At 47.3% G+C, this 25,113-nt stretch overlaps 1 protein-coding gene across 1 annotated transcript in view; it reads right to left on the reverse strand.

The window, feature by feature from the left end:
• The window catches only part of ANO2 (anoctamin 2), a 318,709-nt gene that overhangs the window by 239,985 nt on the left and 53,611 nt on the right, over window positions 1–25,113 (reverse strand). Inside the window, exons 5-6 of the mRNA XM_040642600.1 lie at window positions 18,383–18,481; window positions 9,546–9,548 (exon numbers count right to left, since the gene is read on the reverse strand). Of these exons, the coding sequence (XP_040498534.1) occupies window positions 9,546–9,548; window positions 18,383–18,481 (102 nt within the window). The remainder of the gene's footprint in view (window positions 1–9,545; window positions 9,549–18,382; window positions 18,482–25,113) is intronic.

The raw sequence follows: 25,113 nt of genomic DNA on the forward strand, positions 1-25,113 counted from the left end.
TAACTTGTCATGCTGCAAAAGGAGATCAGAACGAGAGCCAACAGCCAGATCTTCCAGCTTGAAAGCCGATTTTCTTCTCTATCCCGATATCCCTCCAGGGGCTTAAATCCAGAGAGGCAGCAGAACAGGTATGAAATACAAGACAGACAGAGATAAATGCCACAAAAGTCATACAAAGTATTTAGGGTTCAAAAAAGGAGACAGGACATCCAGTTGGTGAATCAGGAAAATGTTTCATCCAGGGAGCAGCACTTGTGTTGGGCTCTCACAGAAAGGTGACTTTCTTTCGTTATCATTCTGTTCTTTAATAAAATAATAAGTTGGGGGAGGGGAAGAACTTCCCCCATCTAACAACTGAAACACAACTGAGGTTTACTCATTCAAAATTTTTGATGCATTTTGATTTTATTTCAATTCCAAACTTAACACCATCCTAGTAAAAAATAAACCAAAACCATGAAAGCATGCTAACTAAGTGTGAGCAGTTCCCTTTCATTTCCAGCCCAATACCACCCTCCTTTCCAGAAATCTCTATTAACAATTTGAAGTACGTTTCATCCCCCTTTCCGTACACATTCTTTTCCAAACACAACTATGATCATATTTCACATATTGTTCTACCATTTGCCTGTTCCACTTAGCAATATATCACAGATATATTACCTTTCCAGGCCAGTTCACATACAAATACCTTAATGAATGCGTAATATTACACAGCAGACGTGAATGCTAATTGGTTTAGTCATTTCCCTAGTGATGGGCACTTATTTTATTTTCTATACATGTGTTATCTTGTTTGATACTTCTATTAACATTACCTTATAAATAGTTTGAATGAATACGGCTGGAAGAGATGCAGGAAAAGACATTCTAGGCAAACAAAAAGGTAGAAAAGTTCAAGCTGCATTGAAGAAGGGTTTAAATGGCCCGGTTTCTTTGCAGCACGCTGACAGTGTAAACCAGCTAGTAACTGCCGAAGCATCTGAACGCCCTGGCAAAGCCCGTGTTCCTGACTGCTCTACCCTACTGCTTCATTTGCTAAAACCTGAGTTATCTTGGGGGAAAAACACCGTGCAACTTTTAACAATGCCTCTATTGTCATTAAGTTCCTCACCATCCTGTCAAATGTCTCCTTCATGCACACTGGTCACCGTAAGGCCAAGTGTTCACCCCTCAGGAACCCTTGGGCCTAGAGGGCGGGGGAGGAGGGAGGGCAGAAAGACAACGCCCTCATGGGTTCCCGGCACACATCTCCGATGTCATCTCAGAGGGCAGGTGCTGACCAGGCCCGTGCCCTGCACTGAGACAGCAATGCGTTCATTATACCCATCACCATGTGTCTTTCAATGGCATGTGCGTGAAAATTGAAGCTTCAGAACAGGAGGGAAGATGATGGACTCTGCCTTCTAGATGCCCTGGAATGACAGACTTGGACCCACCAGGGTATTTCTTCTTTGTCCACTTCTCCTCACGTCCACCTCTACTTTCCTAGTCGGGGAAGCCTTCAACTACTGCAGTAACTGGTCTCCCCACATCTTCTGCTTTGACTTAGCAGGTTTGTCACAGAAATTCAAGATGTCCGGTTAAACTTGAATTTCAGATAAACAGTGAACCATTTTTTAGCGTAAGTACAGTCCCATGCTGTACTTGGGACACATTTAGACTAAAAAGGTATTCATTGTTTATCTGAAATTTCAGTTTAACAGGCATCCTGTATTTCACCTGGCAACCTTACTCTTGTCCACCTCTCATTCACTCTCCGCATTGGAGCCAGAGTGATGATTCTGAGGCAAGAATTGATCATATCTCCTCCCTGTAAAAAAGCCTTCAACAGTTACATTGTTCTAATGATAAAGAGCAAGGTTCTTAACACAGCCCATGTCTTCACACAAAGGTCTTCACACAGACCCTGTAAGAGTCTTCACGCTTCCCTGTCCCCATAGTCCCTTGCTCACTGCACCCAACCGCTGACCCTCTTGCAGTTTTCCCAACGTGCTGAGCACTCGACACGCTTCACCTCCTCCCTGCCCCCGCCCCAACTCTGTTCACACTTGGTGCCCCCTCAAAAGTCCCTTCCTGAGGAAATTCCTTCCTGGCTTCCAGACAAGGTCAAGTCCCATCTTCACAGTATTTCATGGGCCCAAAGTCCTCTCCTTCACAGCACTTACTGCAGTTATAATTTCACATTTATTCGAGAGATTATTGGATTAATGTCTGGCTGAACCATGATCTCCGTGAAGGCAGCATACTGTCCAAACTTTTCGCTATCTTTGAACAAACTAATGAGTGAATGAATGAATGAATGATCAATGTGGGGGAAACCAGCATTGATGATGGCAGTTGCTGCTCAAGAAGCCCCAGCTGGGGACACAACAGACAAGGTAACAGGCCTGGTAGAAATAAACCAGACTGGAGAATAAAGCCAAAAGCCCAAAGACTGGCTCCCTTCCTGTCCTCACCAACTACAAAGGTACATGGGAGCCCAGCCTTGGCAGAGGTCAGGAATGCCTGTATTCAACTAGTACAGATTAATCAGCCAGCAGATGTCTCAGGGCTTTGTTCGAGCAGAAGGTTAGCTGAAAACCTCCACGCCATTCTTGACCCCACCTTGGCAGTGGACCTGGTAGCGCTCACGTGGAGAGATACCTAAGAGGAGTAGGCACCTATGGAATGCCTTTAGAGGGACCAGGCATAGGCCCAGGATAAATTTTGACTGTTTCTTAATGAAGGAGGGGGCGGAGGGGGGGGGGACTCCAAATCACTGAAAGCAATATCGTCTGCCTCCAGGCAAAATGTCAAAGGAGTAGAGGGTGAGTCTCACCAGAAACATCAAGGTAATATCCACTCCACAGCCCCGACCAAGACCCCAAACAAACATGCCCAGGCTGAAAGGTCCAACTGACTTAACGTCAGAAGGAGATTTCTCAAATGTCACGGACTCGTGGGGGATGGAGCCAGACACACACCCACCATAAAACACAGGTGGGTGGCCACATGGCCCAATGCCATGGACACTAAACTAATAGGACTAAGGACCTGCTCCCTACCTCCGTGCCTGGGCATGCGTTGTACCTATTCCTGAAACTTCTTCCCTTCCTTTTCACCTGAACGACTCCTGCTTCTCCTTCACCACTAGGTTTAAGCATCAACTTGCCAGAAAAACTTGTGGGGAAGTTGGTCACCCTGAAATAATGGTTGCTGTGGTCTGAATGTTTGTGGCCCCCTGGATGTCCGTGTTCCCCCAAAATTCCTATTTTGAAATCCTTAAAGCCCAATGTGATGTTATGAGAAGGTGGGGCCTTTGGGAGATGACTCGATCATGAGGGGGGAGCCCCATCCACCACATGAAGACACAGCGAAGAAGGACGAGCAATGAACCAGGAAGAGGGCCCTCACCTGACCACGCTGGCACCCTGGCCTTGGACTCTAGCCTCCAGAGCTATGAGAAAAAAATTCCTCATTAATAAGCATATCTGTGGTATTTCATTACGGCAGCCCCAATGGACCAAGACCATGGTTTTCAAGATACTGGCCATCGGGCAGCAAAGTTCCTGGGAGATGGGAAAGAAGCAAGATGGCTGCTGGGATGGCTCCAGCTCACTACCTTAAGAGAAGTTCTCGGCCACGGGGCAGGAAGGGGAGACAAGTGGAGCCCATCGAGCCCCCTGAGCCGAGGAGACAGAGCTGTAAGTCTGGGGAGGACAAAGCCACTGGAGGCCACAGGACAGAGTAGCCCAGAGGAAAGAGCTTCACAAGGAGCCCCAGAGGTCTGCAGAAGGTCCCCTGTGAGAATTTGGCCACATGGATACAAGGGAACTAGCTGAGTCTGGAGAAAGAACCATCTAAAAGGACTGAAAATAGCACCTCTTCCCATCAGGCAGAATGGAAAATCTCATCATCCACAGGGCACTGGATAGAGTCCTCAGGTCGGCTCGGTAGTGCAGGATAATTAGCCCTAGCTCGTGCACGGCTCCAGATCCACTTAACAAATCATAAAAGAAAGAACTGGACTAAGTGCCTTGTAAAGTACTGTCCAAGTCTAACATTCTACAGCTTTAGACATTTAATGAAAAAGAAACATTCGTGATGTTGTAAGCATCGCCTAGATGCCAGGCGCTGAGCTTGATGGTTGATCTGCCAGGTGCTGGACAAGCACAAAGATGATGAGGACCCTTCCGCCACAGAATGATCTGCCATGTGTCCAGCACTTCCGCGAGCACCATCTCATCGGGCTCCACAAAAACTCTGCAAGTGTGCCTGCCACGTAGTATTAGCGTCGCTATTTTATAAATGGGGAAACTGAGACTCAGAAGGGCAAGGAATTGCCAGAGTCGGTGGGGAAACCAGGCCTAAAACCCCGGTTTCCTGACTCCCCCATCCAGGCTCTTTCCTGCAACCTTTGATCCTTAGAAGGGCTCCACTATCCCTCAAAGACACAGGCTGGAGCTCCCCTTTGGTTCCCACCAAACCCAGCAGTCTGGCTCTTCTCCTGTGTCCAGCAGGATCCAGGAAAGGCACTCTGATCCTCCTTATTATCATTAATATGCTCAGCGGCGGCATCGTTATTACTGTTATTCTTGGACATCAGAGAATTATGAACATCCTCAGAAATGGCAAGACACATGTTAGCCAGCTGTTCCCCATTATGCCCTCCCTGGGTACACGATACGCCTTTCATGTGCTTAAAATCATAAATAATTTTTAAAGTATGTTGCTCTTATTTTTTATTCCAGGGCTCAAATGTGGTTCTCATAAAAGCTCACTTTGGCCTCATTGTCACGGTCTAAGAGGTTTACCGAGATTCCTTCTTTTCTTACTTCTTTTTCCCCCCTTGTCTCCCTTTGCCTCTCCCCTCTGGAGGGGCACAGCACTGTGGTCTGAGGGCTGATTTGTTTCCTTCCGGCACGGGAACCATGTCCCCCCCCCCCCGGGATGCAAGGAACCAAGGCTATGGTGATATCTATCATGAACAGATACACAGTACTGTCCCCATTTTCCAGATAAAGAAACCAAGACAGAGAAAGTTTTACTAACTTGCCCAGTATCATATAAACATGACCCCAAAGATCAAGGAGAAGATCTAACCATATGAACTATACACAATATAGTCTTGATTTTCTAAGAGTCCTTTATCCGTAGTGAGCAAAGAAGGCCTGTCCTTATAACTCGTAGGAAAAGTCAGCGGGATGAGCAGAGACCAGGTGAAAAGATGGAGAGTGAGCCCAGCTGTGAATACGTGTGTCTGCTTACACCCCATGACTCAAAAGGTATTACTTCCGATTATCTGCCTCTTTTTTTAAAAAGACTTTATTTATTTAATTGAGAGACAGAGAGAGTGCATGTGTGTACAAGCAGGGGGAGCAGCAGACAGAGGGAGAGGGAGAGGGAGAAGCAGGCTCCCCACTGAGCAGGGAGCCCGAAGTGGGGCTCGATCCCAGGACCCTGGGATCATGACCTGAGCTGAGGGCAGACGCTTAACCTACTGAGTCCCCCAAGCACCCTATCTGCCTCTTTTAATCTATTTATGCTTTCCTCTATTCCTCTGGTCACTGGATAACCGAGGGTCAACCGTTACCATTTACAACAACTCGCTCACCTCGAGCGGTAGGGCTGGGATGAAGATGGTCATCATTACTGACACAGGCACACTCACACTGAAACGTCAGTGCGGAGCTGGCACCACAAGCCACTGGCTGGATGGGGGTGGAAGCCTCTGAACTCAAGAAGTCATGAGGAAGAGAAGCTAAAGATGCAGCAGAATTTGTCCCCTGTTCTCATGCCTCATGTTGGTACCTGAGGGCAGAGAGAGGGTCACACGTGCACACACACACACACACACACACACGTGCGCATGCACACTCTGCATCGGACCTGAGGAGTCCCCCGCGTAAGCATTTACACTTGGCATGTGAGGTGCAAGCAGCACCAGGAGCCACTGAGATCAGCTGCATCCTAGCTCCCACGGGGAGACACTGTGTGACACTGACAGNNGGAATTAACGAGTCTCTTCATCCCTTCCTGTGCTCACAGGTCCATTTCCTCCCTGAAGCACCACTGAGCGTGGAAAGTGATAAACTTACAAAACACACACTCTCCCATTGTTTAACTCTGTATTCATTTACGGTTTTCAATTCTGCTTTGGTATGTCCTCTACACATGAATGAATATTTGCTGACTTTAAAAATATGGGCTAAAATCCAAACTACTTACATGGCTGACAAAGTGCCTGTGAGCCGTGCCTCCTGCCTCCTGCCACACGCACACTGGCATGCGGGCCTCCTCTCATTTCCCCACACTGGCTGGGCTTTTCTTACCTCAGAACTGGACGACGTATGCTTCCCTCTTCACATGCCCTCCCTACCTGGAAGACCCTAACGCAGCCCTTGGGTCTAAGCTCAAATGGTGCCTTCCCTCACTCTGCCCCACGCCTAAATTAGTTTCCTCTGGTTGACTCTCTATCCACCCTGCTCTTTTTCGTCTGTGGATGCCTCCCAGCTCATACAGCTCTCTTCTGAATCTTCACCATGACAAAGTCACATGGGGCCAGGACCGGTTGTAGTCACCACTGAATCACCCACCCTCAGCAGGGTCATCTCATAGCTAGTGATACGCAACAGGTATTCACCAGATGGATGGATGGATGGATGGATGGATGGATGGATGGATGGATGGATAGATAGATGGATGTGTGGATGGATGCATGCATGGATGGATGGATGGATGGATGGATGGATGGATGGATGGATGGATGGATGGATGGACAGACGGATGTGTGGATGGATGCATGGATGGATGGATGAGTGGATGGGTGGATGGATGGATGGATGGATGGATGGATGGATGGATGGATGGATGGATGGATGGATGGATGGATGGATGGATGGATGGATGGATGGATGGATGGATGGATGGATGGATGGATATGTGGATGGATGCATGGATGCATGAATGGATGGATGGATAGATGGACAGATGGATGTGTGGATGGATGCATGGATGGATGGATGGATGAGTGGATGGGTGGGTGTGTGGATGGGTGGGTGGATGCATGCATGGGTGGACTGACGGATGGATGGATGGATGGATGGATGGATGGATGGATGGATGGATGGATGGATGGATGGATGGATGGATGGATGGATGGATGGATGGATGGATGCGTGGATGGATGGACGGATGGACGGATGGACGGATGGATGGATGGATGGACGGACGGGTGGACGGGTGGGTGTGTGGATGGATGGATGGATGGATGGATGGATGGATGGATGGATGGATGTGTGGATGGGTGGGTGGGTGCGTGTATGAAAAATGTGGCCTTCCAGAAAGGCTAGGACCCCCTATACACAACCTCGCCCTATTCCAGGTACAATGAGACTCTTCCCAAATGTTTCTTGGCAACTGAAGTAGCAGCTGAAAACCCAGATCAGGGATGGCCACTATGGTTCGTGTGCTGCCAGCCCCATCCCTATAGACAGTCCTAATGGATGGCAGAGGTCCTCCCAAATGCCCTCATGTGGGCCTCACAGCCCATTTGGCAACAGTCTGCAGCCCGCTGCCACCACAGATTAGGTGTGGTATGTGGGACCCGTTCTTTCATTCATCATCCCAAGCCCCTTTTAGGCGCCGACTGCACCACAAAACCAAATCCCTGCCCTCATAGAGCTTCCCAGGTAGTGGGGAGACAGACAATCAAACGAAGACACAAATACATGACTCAGGGGTGGGCAGCACCAAGTGTCAGGAAAGAAAAACAGTAGAAGGGGGTGGAGTGTAGCAGGGGACCTGCCTCAAATAGGGTGGTCGGGGAGGCCTGTCCGAGGAGGGGACACATGAGCAGAGCCCCCAGAGATGTGAGGGAGTTCTGCAGGTAGTTAGAGAAGGTCTTCCAGGCAGAGGGAAGAGCGAGCTGAGATGCCCTGAGATGGAAACACTCTGGAGGAACGGCAAGGAGGTCAGTGTGGCTGGAGCAGAGCGAGCAAGTAGCGAGTGGTGGGAAATTAGTTTCTGTACCAGAGGTGGCAGATATGGCATCCACTTTGGGTCCCTGACAGAGACGTTGTCATTCCTGGCCCCTCTCTGACCAACAGCCCTTCCTGCCTCCCGCAGGAATCACAGAACACCGTCCGGCTGGACCTTGCCCCGGCCATGGGACACATCCATGGTCCCACTCTGCCGTTCCACCCACTGCCCATCCTCAGGCTTTCATCGGTGCAGTGCTGGTAAACGCTTAGCAACTACCTGGAGGAGGGGGCTTGGGTTGCTGATGTGTCCCATCTGTGGATTTCTATGGTATAAATAATGCCCGTCATGGCCATTTTCAAGCTACCAATGGTGTAATGACCAGCTTGCAAAATTCTTGAAAATGTAACAATCGGATCTCAAGCAGTATTAGGAGTTACTATGTCATCAACCCCAGTGCTTACTGGGTAAGAAGAGCTCTCTGTCCATGAGCCCCAAGTGCCAGAAGCTGACTGCCCCTGCCTGCTTCTGTGCCTCTCCCCTCCTGCTCAGCCTTCCCCATACACCCTCAGGAGCAGCCATGGCCAAGCTGGAAGAGCGCCCACATGGCCCCATTACTCAGGACGGTCCTGCATACTCAACATCTAGTACTGTGTCCTGGCATAATCATAGGGCCCCATTTGGGATGGTAAATTCAATGGTCAGCCTGCCCGCTGCCCTCCAGAACTGGGTCCAGGGTCCAGGTCCCAGCCAGTCCCAGGCTGCCTGTGCTACCCCGGTTCAGAGAGGTATGACTCAAGGCTTTAAAAAAAGAAAGTCACCATTTCTATCTCCATTTTTTTTTTAACCTTGAGTCTTAAAACAACTTAATACAGCCATTCAAATTCACTTCCCATTACATTTTCAGCGTCACTGGTTTTGAGCCCCATGTCAGGGGGCTAACAGACCTGCATGAGGTTGGCCAGGCCTGTGCGGTCTCACCAGGACCCTATGCACGTCTAGAACATGGCCATGTGCCATGTCAGTTCTTCGCTCAAACCGCGGCACGTAGGTGGTATCAATTATTTTGTTTTTATTTTTGAAAATGAGAAGCATTACTGAAAACAAAAAAAGGAATAAAAAGTCAAAGTATTCCTCACTCTTTCCAGCCTATTTAAATAGCAGTCAAAGAGCGTGCACCAAAAGCCCATAAAGATATCAAACACAAACACTACCCTCTCAGCTGTGCCTCTATTAAAAACAAATGTCCGGGAACAGACAATGACAACATGGGGCAAGGCCCACCTACAGCCAACCCTACGTAAACACCAACAGTTCTGGTTCGTTTAAAAATTACTGCCGGTAATAATAAGAAGAGTCTCCCTGAAAGCCATCTTGAAGGCTGAGCAGACAGTAACCTTTCTGCCTGTGACCAGGGGCCTACAAGCTCTCCATCCTTGACAAAGCTCATTGAGTTTCTCCTGCTTTTTACTTTCTGATCACCAGAGAGGATTCACTGAAAGATCAAAATAGCCCTAAGGAGTAATTAGCTCACCACCCGATGAAGGAAGGAGTTGGTCAGGATGAGGAGGGAAAGAATGTACCTCCTGTTCTGGAAGCCTGCATGAACTGTACACAGCTGTGAGCTGAAAGCCCGCCATTACAGTGGATCACAGCTGCAAGAAGGTCCTGGGGCTGGGGGAGAAGCAAGGTCTGGCATCCATCAGCCGGTCAATCTAGTATTTACTGATCATCTATTATTTAGGCAGCAACATACTGCAGTTTGCGGGAAACAAACAGGAAACATAAACTATAGTTCCTACTCTCGGGGGGGGGGGGGGTTGGGGGAGCTTATGGCACCTTTGGAAATACAAGAGTATAAGGCATCCAAAGTAGTTAAGGAAAAACTAACAGATGAGAAAAATCTTGACTGTAGGTTGCCTAAGACTCCAAGTAAGGAATAAAGAAGGGTCTATGAGGGAAGTGAGATTTGGGCTGGGATACAAAAGAGGAGTTTCTTTATTGTTTATTTGTATATGTAGTGAAGATGGGGAGATCATTCCAGAACCAGAGGCAAATAGTGAAAGCATTTGAAAAGGCTCCAGCCCCTGGAAGAGAAAGTAAAGTACTCCCTCCTGACAAGAGCCTAAATCAGGGAGCTCAGTGTAGGCTCCACAGAGAGGCATGGGCAGGAAAACTCGGAGGAAACACAGTGATGTTACCAGGCTCGGGGACAAAGGGCAGCCCGGATACAGAGTAGGGACCCACAGGCTAAGTGTAGTACCTCATTTAACACACAGCTTGAAGAAGTAGCAGCCGTGGGACACGTCTGTCTATGACAGAGAAGTCAGGGTCCAACCTCCAAACTTTACAGATGAGAAAGCTATAACCCAAGACTGCTCAGGAAACTTACTGCACCAGTCCAAAGCAACGACAAAAGAAAAATTCAGATGTGTTCCCTCTCCCAGCCCAGGAGTGTTTCATCTAGGATGGAGTTTCCCAGAGTATCTTCTGCAGATCACTGGCTCCCTGGGATACCTAGGAATACACCCACAGATAACCTATGAGTGTTCAGCAGGAAAAGAGCTGAATAAAATGGAACTGTGTTCTTTACTAAAAGTCTTCTCAGAACTTTTGATTTGTCAGATAAACTGTATAATTAGGTGTTTCTAGAGTTTGTTAGATCATGAGCTTCTTTTAAAACAGAAGACCACTGGGCACCTGGGTGGCTCAGTCAGGGAAGCATCTTCCTTCAGCTCAGGTCATGGTCCTGGAGTCCTGGGATTGAGCCCCGTGTTGGGTTCCCTGCTCAGCGGGGAGTCTGCTTCTCCCTCTGCCCCTCACCCTGCTCGTGCTCTCTCTCTCTCTCTCTCAAATAAATAATATCTTAAAAAAAAAAAACCCAGAAGACTACTGTTCTTCAGTTTAGGCTCTGAGAAATGCTATTCTAGACCATGCTAGCTCAAGCCTCATTTTGGACTCCTCATTAAAGTGAGGTAGGAGCACAGCTTTGCAATCAGACGGAAATGAGCCCTAGATCTAACCCCTTCATGCCATGTGACCTTAGGTATGCTTATTAGCCTCTCGAACCTGTTCCCTGGGCTTGGGGCTGCATTACTCCCATCTCAGCCTTGGCCTTCATTTGGTCTTCTCTCCTGTGTGTCTGTGGATCTCAATTCTCTTTCAGCCTGTTCTTGGATTTGGGCCCACCCTACATCCAGGATGATCGTATCTTGAGATCCTTACGTAATTATATCTGCAAAGACCCTTTTTCCAAATAAGATCACATTCACAAGTTCCAGGGTTAGGGCTTGGGCATATATTTTTGGACACCACTATTCAAACCACTACAGAAAGGGTTATGCACAAGTGCTTATGATGGTTAATTTTATGTCAACTTGGCTGGCCATGGAGTGCCCAGATATTTGGCCAAACATTATTCTGAGAGTGTCTGTGAGGGTGTTTTTGGATGAGATTAACATCCGAGTGGGTAGACTGAGTAAAGCAGCTTGCTCTCCTAATGTGGGTGGGCCTCATCCAATCAGTTGAAGGCCTGAATAGAACAAAAATGTTGAGTAAGAGGGAACTCCTGCCATTGATCTTCTCCTGCCCTCAGACTTGAACTGAAATAGGCTCTTCTTAGGTCTCAAACCCGATGGGCATTTGGACTGGAACTTACACCATTAGCTCTTTTGGGTCTCCAGCTTGCCAACTGCGTATCTTGGGATTTCTCAGCCTCCACAGTCACTTGGAACAATTCCTTATAATAAATATATATAATACACACACTACCCAGATATACACACACACACACGCACACACACACGTCCTATTGGTTCTGATTCTCTGGAGAGAGAGCCCTGATTAATACAAGCCTCAAATCCAGATAACTGAGAAGAGGTGCCCTGGTCCTGGCTGGGCAGCGACCCTGAAGCTGGCTGGACACCAGGAGCCAGAGGGAGGGTCTTCCCGTGGAACTTTTACAAAAGCCATGGTTACCAAATCAGAATCTCTAGAGAGGCAGTAGCAGCTACCCGAGACCAGCTTCCAGTAATTTACAAAGCTTAACAGAATTAATACTTTCCTCTAAGGGGCCACTCAGGTTAACCAAAATGCCAAGTGACTTTGCTTTTAGCCGGAATTATAGTCACTCAGTGTGGTAACACCAATTTTCTTACACTGATCAGAAATTTCTTAATGGCAGTTATATATGTTTTCGGTTACTGAAAATGAAAAGATGAATTATTCTTTAATAAATGCTGCTTAGTAGATAAAAGATATTTCAAACCATGAATTCCATGGAGAGGCTTAAAGGAGAAATGACATTTCTGCTCTTTTGTCTTTGAATCCTCGGCTCATCAGAAACTGACATACAGTACTTTGTACTAGAACCCACCCCGCACTACAGTTTAACATGACGTCCTCAGTTCTTACCCAGAAGCACTGACGAAGTGGCTATACAAAGAACACTTCAGCACCTTATATGCACTCATTACTGAAAAAAGGTCCCTTCTATTGTTTGTGTCCTTGATATAACAATTATGCTTTAACAACAGGAAAAAGTTTGCCTCCTCTGCCAAAATAGATGGCCATTGCCATGGATTATGTGAGCCACAGCCCTTTCTGCCTTGGCTCCCAGGAAGCTCAAAGTGAAATCTGTCACACTTGCATGAATCACTCTTATTTTTCATTTCCACGATCATCATTTCCCCTGAACTTACTTACTTTCCGCCAAGTACAGGGTTCTTTGTTATTTGTCCTTTTTAAAAATGATCCATATGCATTTATGACTTTGGTTGTAACCCATCGCAAGTCCTGTTTCGGGAAATAGGCTAAGATCTGAATTAATCCCAGGTTCGTGGGGGCAGAGCCAGCAGTCAAACTCATGTCTCCATTTGCCACATCTGCTGTCTATCCCGTAAAATGGGCGCCTTCGAGCCCTCCCTCCTGCACTGTGGGGCTGAGCAGCCTTCCTGCTGGCTCCTCCAGTGACTGCCTCACCGACCTCGCATATGCAGCCATTATGTTCAGGGACGCCCCAAGGAGCCATGCTCTAGGAAACAGAAATCCCCCAGCACACAGTGCAAAGGCCATCTGTTCCCGCCTCTCCACAGATTCCGCGTCTGGGCTTCTGGCTGCCTTGGCAGGTTGAAAGAACTGGGTCCGATTTCCCCCAACATTGCAGATGCTGGCTGTGACGGCAAACAGCAGGAAAGAGCCACCCAATTTGTTGCCAACTGTGCTGCCCTCTGCACAGCACATATGACCAACGATAGCGACAAAAGTCATAGTACCAGCTATCACGTGTTGCATGCACCTCTGTGCTAAACATCCCACATCAGCACGGCTCCTTACAGCAGCCCACCATGACATCTGTTACTCTTGTTTTGAAGATGAGGCTTGCTCTAAGCCTGCTTTCCTAAAAAGGCAGAACTTGCTGGAAGTTAACAGCATCTACTTGCATGCAAAGGGTTCATAAGCTAAAGTCCTCACAGGTTCCTGGGAACAGCAAACGTGGCCCCTACAACATCAGTCTCTCTACTCAGAGCAGCCACGAAGTTTTGACAGACTGGACGAAAGTGATTTTCACCCACCCAGGCATGTCGCTTTGTCCAAATTCAGTGGACTCTGGCTGGATTAACATGATTTCATGAACAAGAATGGACTCCGTTACCTCCCTGTTGTCTGTTCCCAGCCTTGTCTGTGCTGTAGGGAGCACTCGGAGAATAAGTGAAATAAGGGGTACAAGGGGGGATGTTCGTTCACGTGGATAAAAAGAGAAGGAGAGAGAAATATCAAGGCTGGTAATGAGCAAAGCTGAGAAAGCACCCATTTCAAACCTTCCTGAGCTGCCCGGGCCCAAAGGCCAGGCCTTCCCACCCCCTTCCCGTGCACGGGTGTTGAGTGTGTCTCGCAAAATGCTGGCTCTCCTGTTGTTGTTTTTGGAAAACAAATGCTTCCTTCCAAGGTTCCCCCTCCCGGTTAATATCTGTGTTCAGGACTCCAAGTCCCTGGACGCATTACTATGGATTTGTCCAGGTTTGAGATCTCGATTTCGTGATTTCCTCCCCATCTTCCTGGTCTCTCCAGACCCTGCTGAGTTATGATACAAACCTCCACTGGCCTGGAGGATGCTCAGCTGACCCCGCGCCACGCCTCAGTCTTCCGCCGCATTCCCCCGGCCACCAGGATGTGGCCCTCTGCAAATGTGGTTTATTCTCCTTGTAGTCACCTCCCAAACCCACAATAGCAGGAGGAAAATGCTACTGGCCCCCATGCTAGCCATCTGCAAACTGCCCTGTCTCGTCCGCCTTGTCCATGCCCCCTTCTCATCTCAGGAACTGGGTGTAACCCCCACCTCCACCCCTGTAATCAGGTCCTCAGTTTGATCATGAAAAACACATGCATCCTATCCCGCCGACTGAGTTATAGCTCCCTCTCCTGGTCATGACATCCCCTGCGAGGTCAGCCATTGCATTCTATGAATACAAAGAAGATGGGGGCCACGTGGCTGGAGCCTCAGAAGGATGCCACAACAGTCCACTTGTGTCAAGCCTGGGGCCCAGAAACCTTGGGGGAAAGCTCTTTCTATTATGTCTGCAGCCTTCTAGGAACCACCACCTCACTTTGCTGTCCCCAGACTCCCCGGCCCATAGTACCTACATGGAGACCCGTGCTATACTAATAAATTGCCATGTGAGACAGTATTTAATTCATGCTTTGGTGTCTGGGTATGTGCATTTGTCCTATTGCGCCCTTTGACTGTAAGCTCTCTGAGAGCCTGGATTATTTCTGTGCCCTGCAGTGTCTCTCCAAAGACCCTCTACAGTGGGCCTTCCATCGGTGCTGGCTGCAGGGAAGCTGACTGGGGGGCTAGGAATCGAGAATGCACGTACAAATATTTGAGTGCATGGACACAACGATACACTCCTATATTTCCATAGCACTGGTTAAGAATTAGAGTCTTAGAACAATCATCTAAGAAAAATAGGGCAGGTATTATTATGCCCATCTTACAGATGAGGACCTGGGGCTCCAAAAGAGGAAGTGACATCCCCAAGTCACACAGCAAATATGCACAGAACCAAGGCAAGAAGTCTGGGCTTCTGAGGACTCGCCTTGCACAGCGTCCGCCATCCTACGCCCCCAAAAGGAAAAGGAAAAGGAAAGGAAGGGGGGGCGGGAACAGCTTAACTGCCCATCCACAGATGAATGGATAAAGAAGATGTGGTATGTATGCCCAGTGGAATCTCACTCAGCCATGAGAAACAAGGGCATCCTACCCTTTGCAACATGGATGAACCTTGAGCACATGACGCTAAGTGAGATTAAGTCAGAGAAAAAAATGTCCTGTGTACTCTCACTTATATGTGGAATCTAAGAAGCCAGTCTGTAAAAACAGACAGTAAAAGGGTGGTTACCAGGGGATCAGGAAGTGGAGGGATAGGACAGATATGGTTTAAGGGTTCCTATCTGCAACGAGTAGGAAATAAGCACGAGAGATCTAATGCACGATATAGTGAATACAGACAAGTGAATATAGCCATTGAACTCGCTAAGCGACTAGAACTTAACTATTCCAACCACTAAAAAGAATAATTATGTAACAGAGTTGCTAATTATTGCTACAATGATAATCATATTACAATACATAAATGTACCAAATTTACAAGTTGTAGATTTTAAATTTATGCAAGGTTATGTCAAATATATTTGAATTATTTTAAAAATGAAAAAAAAAAAAGATGAAGAAGGAGGGAAACTCAGAGATGGCTGCATTGTAATATGTCCTTGCCCTCGTCATCTCATCTACAAACCCAAGTGCAGGCACTACCTAAACCGCAGGTGGTAGCTCCAGGGGGCTAAGCGTGTGGGTGCATATAACTGTGGCGGGAAGACGAGTCATTGAAGCAGATCTATGCTCTCAAAGGTATGAGCCTGTGAAAGGACAAACAGAGACCAGGGGTAGGCACTACATGGGGGCTGAGTCTGGGAATGAAGATGAGAAGAAGGTGGTAAAGAAATGAGAGGCATGGCAGGATGTCCCAAAAACAGAGAAGGAGGCTAGGAAAAGGCATCAGGAGACAGAGGCAGAAAGGGGAGGGAAGAAGGATGGGAAGGAGAGCAAAGGAGAAAGAGACATAAGAGGGAAGAGAAGGATAGACACTTTTTCTATGTCTCTAGCTTTCCTGCTATAAGGAGCATCCTGGGTGATAGAAGCCATAGCATGGCCATTAGAGTTTTGCTCACCTTCTTTCCAAGGATCAGCCAGCAAGGATAAAACACAAGAAGCAAGATACAAATAGAATGAGATGAAGAGAACGTTTGATACTCACATAAACCAGAGAAAGGAAAAGAAATATATTGAAGTTAGAAGCAGAAGAAAGAGAATTGAGAGGGTTGGCCAGGTTAGGACACTACCAGGGGGTAGCAGAAGCTTCCGTCCAAGACTGATACTTGGGATGCATCAGGGAGACCATCAGTGGAGGAGGAGTAGAGGGCCATGACAAAGATGGCACCTGCATTTGAGAACAATGCATTTAGGAGCAAGAGGTCCAAAACTAGGAGACAACACAGCAGTGCAAATGAAGGGGAAAAGACCCTGGTGCGGTCCTTGTGAAAACAAGACACTCAGGCAGGGGACCCCAAAACATTTACTTTTTACTGGCAGAATGTCTGTAGCTGATATTCTGATATTCATGTCTGCGTTTGTTCACTATTTGATAGTCATTTGTCCACCTGCCATGAAGGTATCATCTGTCTTAATAAACCTATAAAAATGGAACCCACAGACTTTACCCTTCCTGAGTAGGGCATTCGTGATGGTGGCACACATGCTGGTATTTGATGAGTGAATTTTGATGGAGACGGTAGATCTGTTGGTAGCAAAGATGGTATAAACATAGCCAATGATGCTTATCGAAACAGTGTTGCTGACTCTGAAGATGGTAATGATAGTGCAGACAGTGATAAGAAGGCAGGTGGTAACAGTGGTGACGCAGAAGGCAACAGACATGGAGTTCTGTTCATGATGGGGGTGGAAATTACCGTGATGGTAGTTGGAATGAGGAAAACGATCTCTGCAAAGCTAGGTAACCACTTATAAAACACTATGGGTGTGTGTGTGTGTGTGTGTGTGTGTGTGTGTGTGTGTGTGAGAATGATAGGGAGACACAGAGACAAAGAAACAGAGAAAGAGAGAGACAGAGACAGAGAGACATCATCTATAAATCACCCCTCATGAAACTAGAGTAGCATCTGCCCCAGGACGCTGCCTAGAGACATCACAAATGGCCCAAGTCCGTAGCCACTCCTTTCTGCTAAAATACCTAATTAAAAAAAAAAAAGAAAAGAAAGAAAAGAATGATAAATCTGTGGACACTTTTCCTTTCTCTTTGTAAATGTTTGGTGGATTTTGTTATACAAGGACACTTACCTAGGAATTCCTGGGGAGATTTTGAAGTCATACATAAACTATGTTGGCTGAAAAGAACCTCAAAAATCATCTGAACTGTGTGGTTCTCAACTCAAATATGCATCAGAACCTACAGGGATGTTTGTTTTTCCACAATACTGATGTCAAGAACCTCATTCCATATGAACCACCTGAATCAAAATCCCAGAGGTGGGACACCAGCATAACAATTTAAAAACATTCCCCAGGGGCGCCTGGGTGGCACAGCGGTTAAAGCGTCTGCCTTCGGCTAGGGGCGTGATCCCGGCGTTATGGGATCGAGCCCCACATCAGGCTCCTCTGCTATGAGCCTGCTTCTTCCTCTCCCACTCCCCCTGCTTGTGTTCCCTCTCTCACTGGCTGTCTCTTTCTCTGTTGAATAAATAAATAAAATCTTTAAAAAAAAAAAAAAAAACATTCCCCAGATGATTTTTTTTTATCAACTCTGATTAAGAACCTTCTATTTTACAGATGAGATAAGCGACAGCCACCACCACACAGTACTTAGTGGCAGGGTCACAACCAGAATAGGGATTTTTGCAGCAAGTCTGGTGCTATTCTCCCTGCATGCTGCTGACCCAATCAGCAGGTTTGTTGTCTGCTCTCATTGCTACATTTGCTCAAAAAAAATTAAAAATAAATAAAAAATAAATAATGCCTGAAGGTGTTGGGACACCAAGAAGAGGGAGAGAAGAGGTGTAACAGAGAAACCAAGAAGCTGGACCAGGGCAATGCCTGGTTTCTCGTGAAGCACATCCCAGGTAGAACTCCAAGGTGAAGGGATCTCCCAAGCCCAGCCCCTCTCTCCACCCCAACTTTCTTCCCCATGCTACCCACATCTCTGCGCCATACTTAGGGTCCCTGGGGAGGCAAGTGCAATTTCAACTCCACAAACCCTCATCTCCCAAACCCTGGCCTTGTCCCCACACTATTCCCATCCAGCCAGCCCTCAGGAGGCCCCCAAACCCAGAAGAAACATCCTCATACTTTCTTGGTGGGGACTTTGATCTTCAAGAACTCCGCCTCTCTGGCCAGCACCTGCCACGGGGCATGTATCCGGACAAAGATGGATCCCTGGCTTTTACTCTGTAAGGTACAAAGGAAGAAGAAATGGAAACACTTAGAAGGACATAGCTTAAATTCCTGTCTCCCCAACTCTCCCAAATGAGAAGCCCTTGACCTGGTGTTTCTTCGGTTTCTGGTGTTTGTTCTCTTTAAACTTCACCAGGACCCAGGCCCCTCCCGCCCAGATCCCCTTCACCAGTTCTATTCCAGAAAGGCTCTCATCAAAAACCACAGAATACTGTTCCCAAAGTGTGGTCCCAGGAGGCTTGATGGCTTCAGAGGAAAAGAAGAATTAAAATGAGTCTGTCCCCAAATTTGAAACGTAAGCAATTAGGATTTTTGCAGAAACCCTATCGCGCTCTTTGTAGCAGAGAGGAGTTACCTTTGCTGACATTCGGTGAGCAGCCTGACGTTCACCCCATTCACACAGTTTCACTGTTTATTGTTAAGTTAGTATCTGTGTTCCTACTGTGCCGTGTCATAGCCCCAAATGATAAAAGTGGTTCCCCAAAGCCCAAAAGTAGTGATATAAATAATAGTGTAAACAGTACAATGCAAAACGACATCATCAGCATAAATCATGAACAGGGCTCCAGGTGAATACAGATTATGAACCTGTGTCCCAGCATAAGTGATTCTGCGAGTGTAGCGATTTCACCCAAAAATGGAAAGGAAAGGAAATGCAGTGATGAGTATTTGAAAATTAGGTCTTATTGACTCAGTAACCTTGGTCACAGTGTCTGCAATTAAAAAAAAAAAAATCAGTCAGATTATGACATGAAGCTGTCAGTTTCTCCCCATCTTCAAATAAAACCTCAAATTCTTTTCAAAACAAGCACAAAGAAAACAACTACTTCTGACACTAATTCAATTAGTTTTGCCACTGAAGAATGAGAGGAAACCAAAACAAGTCAGAAAAATGGACAAAAGCTCCCTTCTTGGTGAGAAGCTTCTAAAACCACCTGCAGAATTCATGACAAACACCGTGTTCACAGAGAAAGCAAAACAAGCCAACGGTACCATTGCTTCATCAGGGGACTGCTGGGGACCACAGGGAACCTGGGCACTGCAGTGGGAAGATGCTGGTGTGCCGGCCAGCCTGCCACTGACATTGGTGTGCAGCCGAGGGGCACTGTGGGAATCCGATCCCAGTGCATGTGCTCTACAGAGAGAAAGCTCACGGCTTCTGGTTCTGCTGACCCCCTACACCCCCCGAGGTTTCTACTGAATTCCTGTGTATTTTGGGAAACAGGAAGCAGAGACCAGGACCAAGAAGACCAACTCTGCGTGCAGCAAGGTGTTACTGCTCACGTAAAAGCAGGTGTCCCCTTTGAAAATCACCCTCCAGCTTCTTTCGCAAAGAATGAATGTGTTCAGGGCACCCAGGTGGTGCAGTTGGTTAAGCTTCTGACTCCTGGTTTGGGCTCAGGTCATGATCTCAGGGTTGTGAGATCGAGTCCCGCGTCGGGCTCCGCACACTCAGTGTGGAGTCTGTTTGAGATTCTCTCTCTCCCTCTCCCTCTGCCTCTCCCACTCATACTCTCTCTATCTCTCGCTCTCAAATACATAAATCTTAAAAAAAAAAAAAAAGAATGAATGTGTTCAACAATCCACCCTCTGACCATCTGCTTCTCCAGTGTTCTGGGCAGAAACATAGGTGGGCAGCCAGAGGACTGCATTCCCCACAGAAGTACACGGACCATGACAATGCATGACAATGAATAAGGTAAAGAGGTGCTTTACGATGTTTGTAATGCAAGTGAGGACTATCTCCATGATAACGAATGGCAGTCCCACAATATATTGATTAATTCGCACACCCAGAACCTACCCCACCCACTTCGGGGATGAAAGATTGTAATTTATAAGGGAGAAGGAGAAAGAAGAAACAAAGATTTTGCATGAAGACTGAATTATGGTATAAAAGTCTTGGAGAGTTTGCAAACATCAGGAAATAGTAATAATAATCGTGATGCGTATTTCCTGAGCGCGTATGGCGTGCCAGGACAGAGCTAGATGGTCATGTACTTCAGCACAAAGAATATTCATGGCCATGCTGTCAGCAGGTACTATCACGTTCTCCACTTTACAGTTGAGGAAATCAAGGCAGGGAAATTTTAAATCGTTGGTCCAAAGTTACGTAGATAGTAGGATTAAAAAAAAAAAATATTTGGATCCAAGCAGTCCATGCTCTACCTGATGATTTCTTGTCCACGGGGGACAGATGTAACATGTTACCGGGCAGAGTTACAAACCACCTCCAATGGCTGTAACAGAACATAAAGACATGCTTTTTGGACTAAAATCAAATTAAAAGATGGATAAAGAATCTACGAGGCAGTCCTAAGATGAAACACTCAACCACCCGGCTTCCAAGGACGACATAGTTCTACCAAAATACTGGAAGTGGCTTTCAGCAAGGAATCTCCTCAATTTCTAGGTCTGTCTATGCTTACAGTATCCAGGATTACTAGACGGAGTCATCCATCACTTGCTGCTACTTCTAACTGTAATTTAAGCTTTTCTAATTTAGAGAAAATGAAGGGTAAGAAAGGAAACCAGCTGGGAAGCTGACCTGTAGCCCCAGCTCTCCATCACGGCCCCAGGAAAGATGTTTTTGGTGAAAGATGGCAAACAGTACCATCCTTCCCGAGGAGATGAAATCATGACTATTACTGATTTTAATATACGATGTTTTGTCCTTACTTTTAAATTATGATGAATGATTTTTTTTGTAAACTTTATCTATAATTGGTAGTGCAAGTGTGTAGTGAATGTCCGTTAAGTGGCTGCAGATGTTCAAAGTTTGAGGAAGGGTTGGGAAGGCAAGAGGCAGAGTCCATGGCCTTGGGGGCAGATTGCTAGCCGTCCCCTGACAGCCATTCTCCTCCCCTTCATCTACTTTAAAACAAAGTGTATGGCCCTCCAGAATCAAGTCTGTATCTCCCCTACCATTAGATGTAATCATAACACTAATTTCTATGCAGTGCCATGTAGGTGAAAGTGTCACGAAGCAGCTGCTGGCAACCCTCTTCAAAGACAGCCAGTAGGTACCCTTTTCCCCTCCATCACCCTCCCTTCCCCTGATCTGCTACCTAGAACATGGGGACAAGCACATCAGACCTTGAGGTCAAAGTCAAGGCCAGAAAGAGCAAAGTATCAAGAGAAAATCTGGGTCCTAACCTCAGAGTGTCATAACAGCCCTGGGCTGTTCCCGGGATTTTCAGGTGAAAGGTAAAATTATTTAGCCATTGTGATATTAGAGGGTCTATTAATTGCAGCCGGACCTCTTTGCTAGTTGCCTCCAGCAAAGCATACTTCTCCTTCATTCTTCTCAAATGGGACTTGTTTTAAATGAAGATAAAAGCTGAAATGCAATCATATGGTGCTAACATCCAGTTGCGTCCCTTTCAATCCATGCAATATTGTTATCCTCTCATAAAAAGAAAATCACATGAGCTGATGTGAAACGCTGGCTGGTGTGACTGGCTATGTCTCCCAGAGAAAAACAAATACTTGAAAACCCCTGAGCAGATCCATCACCAAGAAGCAGAAGCTCTTTTTACCAACCCAGGAATCTAAAATTGGAGGGAAACACAGACTGAGCTTTAAATAAAAAAAAAAAAAAAAAAGGTTTCCTACTTCTCTAAGTCCAACTGACTTCCATTCTTTCCCATATTCGGATTCTCTTGGGCACCGCAGGGGAGTGGAAAGAGCTTGGGCTCCAGATCAAAACAGATTCAGATCTGAATCCTGGATTTTACAGCTGTAGGACTGGACAAGGCACTGAACCAAATGAGCCTCAGTTTCTTTATCTAAAAATGAATGAGAAAGACGGCAGGTCTGTGGTGAGGATTGGAGATAAGGTTTCTGCGAAGTCCCTGCCACAGGGCCTGGAATGTGGGCCATGCAAGAGGTGAGCCATGACCGAGCTGATGGGCTCCACCGACTGGAATGACTGCAGGGACAGCATGCTCCCACAGCACCTGGCATGGGGCTGGACACACGGGAGGTCCTCCCTGAATTCCTGCAGTCAACAGAGAGACTCAGGGAACACCCGCTCCTGTTACATTACGATTGTGACTAATCCTTCTTTACTGCCCTTGAACTTTTAAAATTATCAAAAAGATTTTCAAAATGTCCCATGTGTCCTCAAGGAATTAATGGGTTCAAAATGTAGTGCATCTGCAGGCTTTGAGGACAAGGTCAGAAAACATGACTTTCTGAAACCAACACGAAATTCAACATAAAGTCGGTAAGAGGTGGCATATCAGAGCATATAGCCCATCCCTAGCAGAGATTGTATAAATACGTTATCAGTGTGACTGGAGGGGCTTCCAAACCTCATCAGGCAACTAAAATTCAAGTCCACAGAAAAGGAACTGCAACATGTCACTTGGTTGTGGTCATCAGACAAAGGAGAAACAGTGCCCAGAGACTTCTGCAAGCCAGCACAAGCACAACTGTCTTGGGGACGCAACTACCCCAGGCACGAGAATGCAAAATAGACAACAGAGCCAGAAAAATTGCCCCCGCTCAGTTGAATGGTCTCACAAAACCGTGCTGCTGCTTTCACTGTGATTCTATTTTCATAAAACCCTACAAATTCTGTTTCTCCATCTCCTGGGGGTCCGGAAAAGGTACCCAAGAAGAGGAAGCAGGCACGCTGGTCAAGGAAATGAATAGCACGTATAGAAAAAACAAAAACGGTACGTGTAGGGTTCAGCACCATTCATACTTTCAGGCAACCACAAGGGGTTTTGGAGGTATCCCCACGGGTAAGGCGGCCTCCTGTACTCCTCAATCATAACCTGACTTGCGGCTCTCTCCGTCTCTTTTAAGCTGCACTGTCAGTTGGTCCTAGACCTGTTCACCACTAACTCGATCAGTGGAACACGGACTTCACAAAGCGAAGTCGGGTCCCCATGTGCCGCTGTGCCCTACCTAATGAGCCAGTGTCCCATCCTCTCCCTCCTCCCTTCCTCTCTGAAATCACCTTGACAGCAGGCCTGACCATCGGCACCTTCTCTAACACGCCAGCACCTCTGCCCTCTCCCTGGACTCCAGCCACACAGCCCTTGCCACGGGCTTCCAACTGCTCCAGCCAGCGCCCCGCTTCAGAACCTCCTCGCACTCTCTTTCCTCCCCTGCAAAGCCCTCCTCTGCCCTCAGACCCAGCCAACCCCTAACTGCTTCTTAGCTGAAACATTGCTTTCTCCAGGAGGCCTTTTCTGAGCCCTGGATTATGCCTGGTCCCCCCTCTCGGCTGCCTGGCCCCCATCCTTCTCCTCCATGGCACCGGTCGCTAGTGCAATCACTGTGAGTAGGTGGCTAATGTTTGTCTTCCTGGCTAGACCTTAAGGTCTAGGAGGACAAAGAACTTGTGTCTTTCTTGCTGACAGCTTTGTCCTCAGCCGCCAACACAGTACTGGCATACAGGACTTGCTCAGTGAGCAGGACTATAACTTCAGTGTGCACAGGCGCCTCGCTAGTTCTGCTTGGATCCTGTGATTAATTCCTAAAAAGTTGGCTGCCACAGCCCAGAAAGTAGTTGGTGACCTTTGGCCAACCACATTTAAATCCAGTCCTCTTTCAAGAGAACAATTCAGTTACTCTTAAGTGTCATTTCTGAATCTTTTTCTCAGGTTAACAACACAAGTTGTTAGTGTCCCAGTGTGGGACACTGGTTGATTAGGCAGGGCACAGGTCCACGTGACCAGGAACCTCAAGAAGGCCTTGCAGGAGGGCCTCTCTGTTCCCATCAGTAGCCCCTGGTCCTCCCTGCATGTGCAGACCACTGCTCTCTTTCCTGGAGGCCTAACCCACCTGCACACTTCCATTCTGGTGCTCACAAAACACGATCTGAACTGAGCTGGGACTGTGTAACAACCTGGAACCTCTCTGCCTTATAGCCTTAAAGGGCATTGTAGCCTTAAGGAGAAGAATCAGGGATACCTTGGAAAATAAAAGGGACTTCAAATATAAGTCTTCAGTATCCTTACTTGCCAAGCATCAGACTTCCATGGTACCATTCAGCATCCCCGTGTGGACAGCTCAACGCAGAGCCAGCTGATGGGCCTGGTGAACTGACTTGACCAAAGGACTCTGGAGATAAAGAGGCCTCCAAAGATAGCCAACACCTCTTCCTCAAATAACAAAGGAAGACCCAGAATGCAAGAGGCTCAGCTGCTTGGACACGAACACACAGCTACTGGGCTGCAGAGCCAGGAAGGAAACCCAGGTCTCCTGACACCGGGAGCTACCCCACAGTCCCTGAGCGGGATGGCACCACAAGTCCCTGAGGGCTCCCACTCCATCGGACGGCAATCCTGCAGGCTCTCCCTTCACAGGAGAGTAGGTAAATGAGGGATGGAGGGACAACAGTGTTGAGGGAGGGAACTGCGCCCCCAGCCACCTCTCTCCAGTGTTCCGGCCACTTCTCAAGGCCCTTGGCAGGGACCAGAGGCCCAGCATTCCTGGTGAGATTCTCCGTATTGTTTATGTCTTGTTGTTGTTATCCAAAGACTGCATGTGGCTTTGCAAGACCACGTCCTCCCTCTAGAGAAACAAGAATGAATGGGAGGCAGCCCCAGCCAAACACTGGAAACTGATACTCCACAAGCCGCCTTCCCACACAGGCCTGCCAAGCCACC

The sequence above is a fragment of the Ursus maritimus genome, unplaced genomic scaffold, assembly GCF_017311325.1.
Source record: "Ursus maritimus isolate PB19 unplaced genomic scaffold, ASM1731132v1 scaffold_26, whole genome shotgun sequence".
Taxonomy (NCBI): Eukaryota; Metazoa; Chordata; class Mammalia; order Carnivora; family Ursidae; genus Ursus; species Ursus maritimus.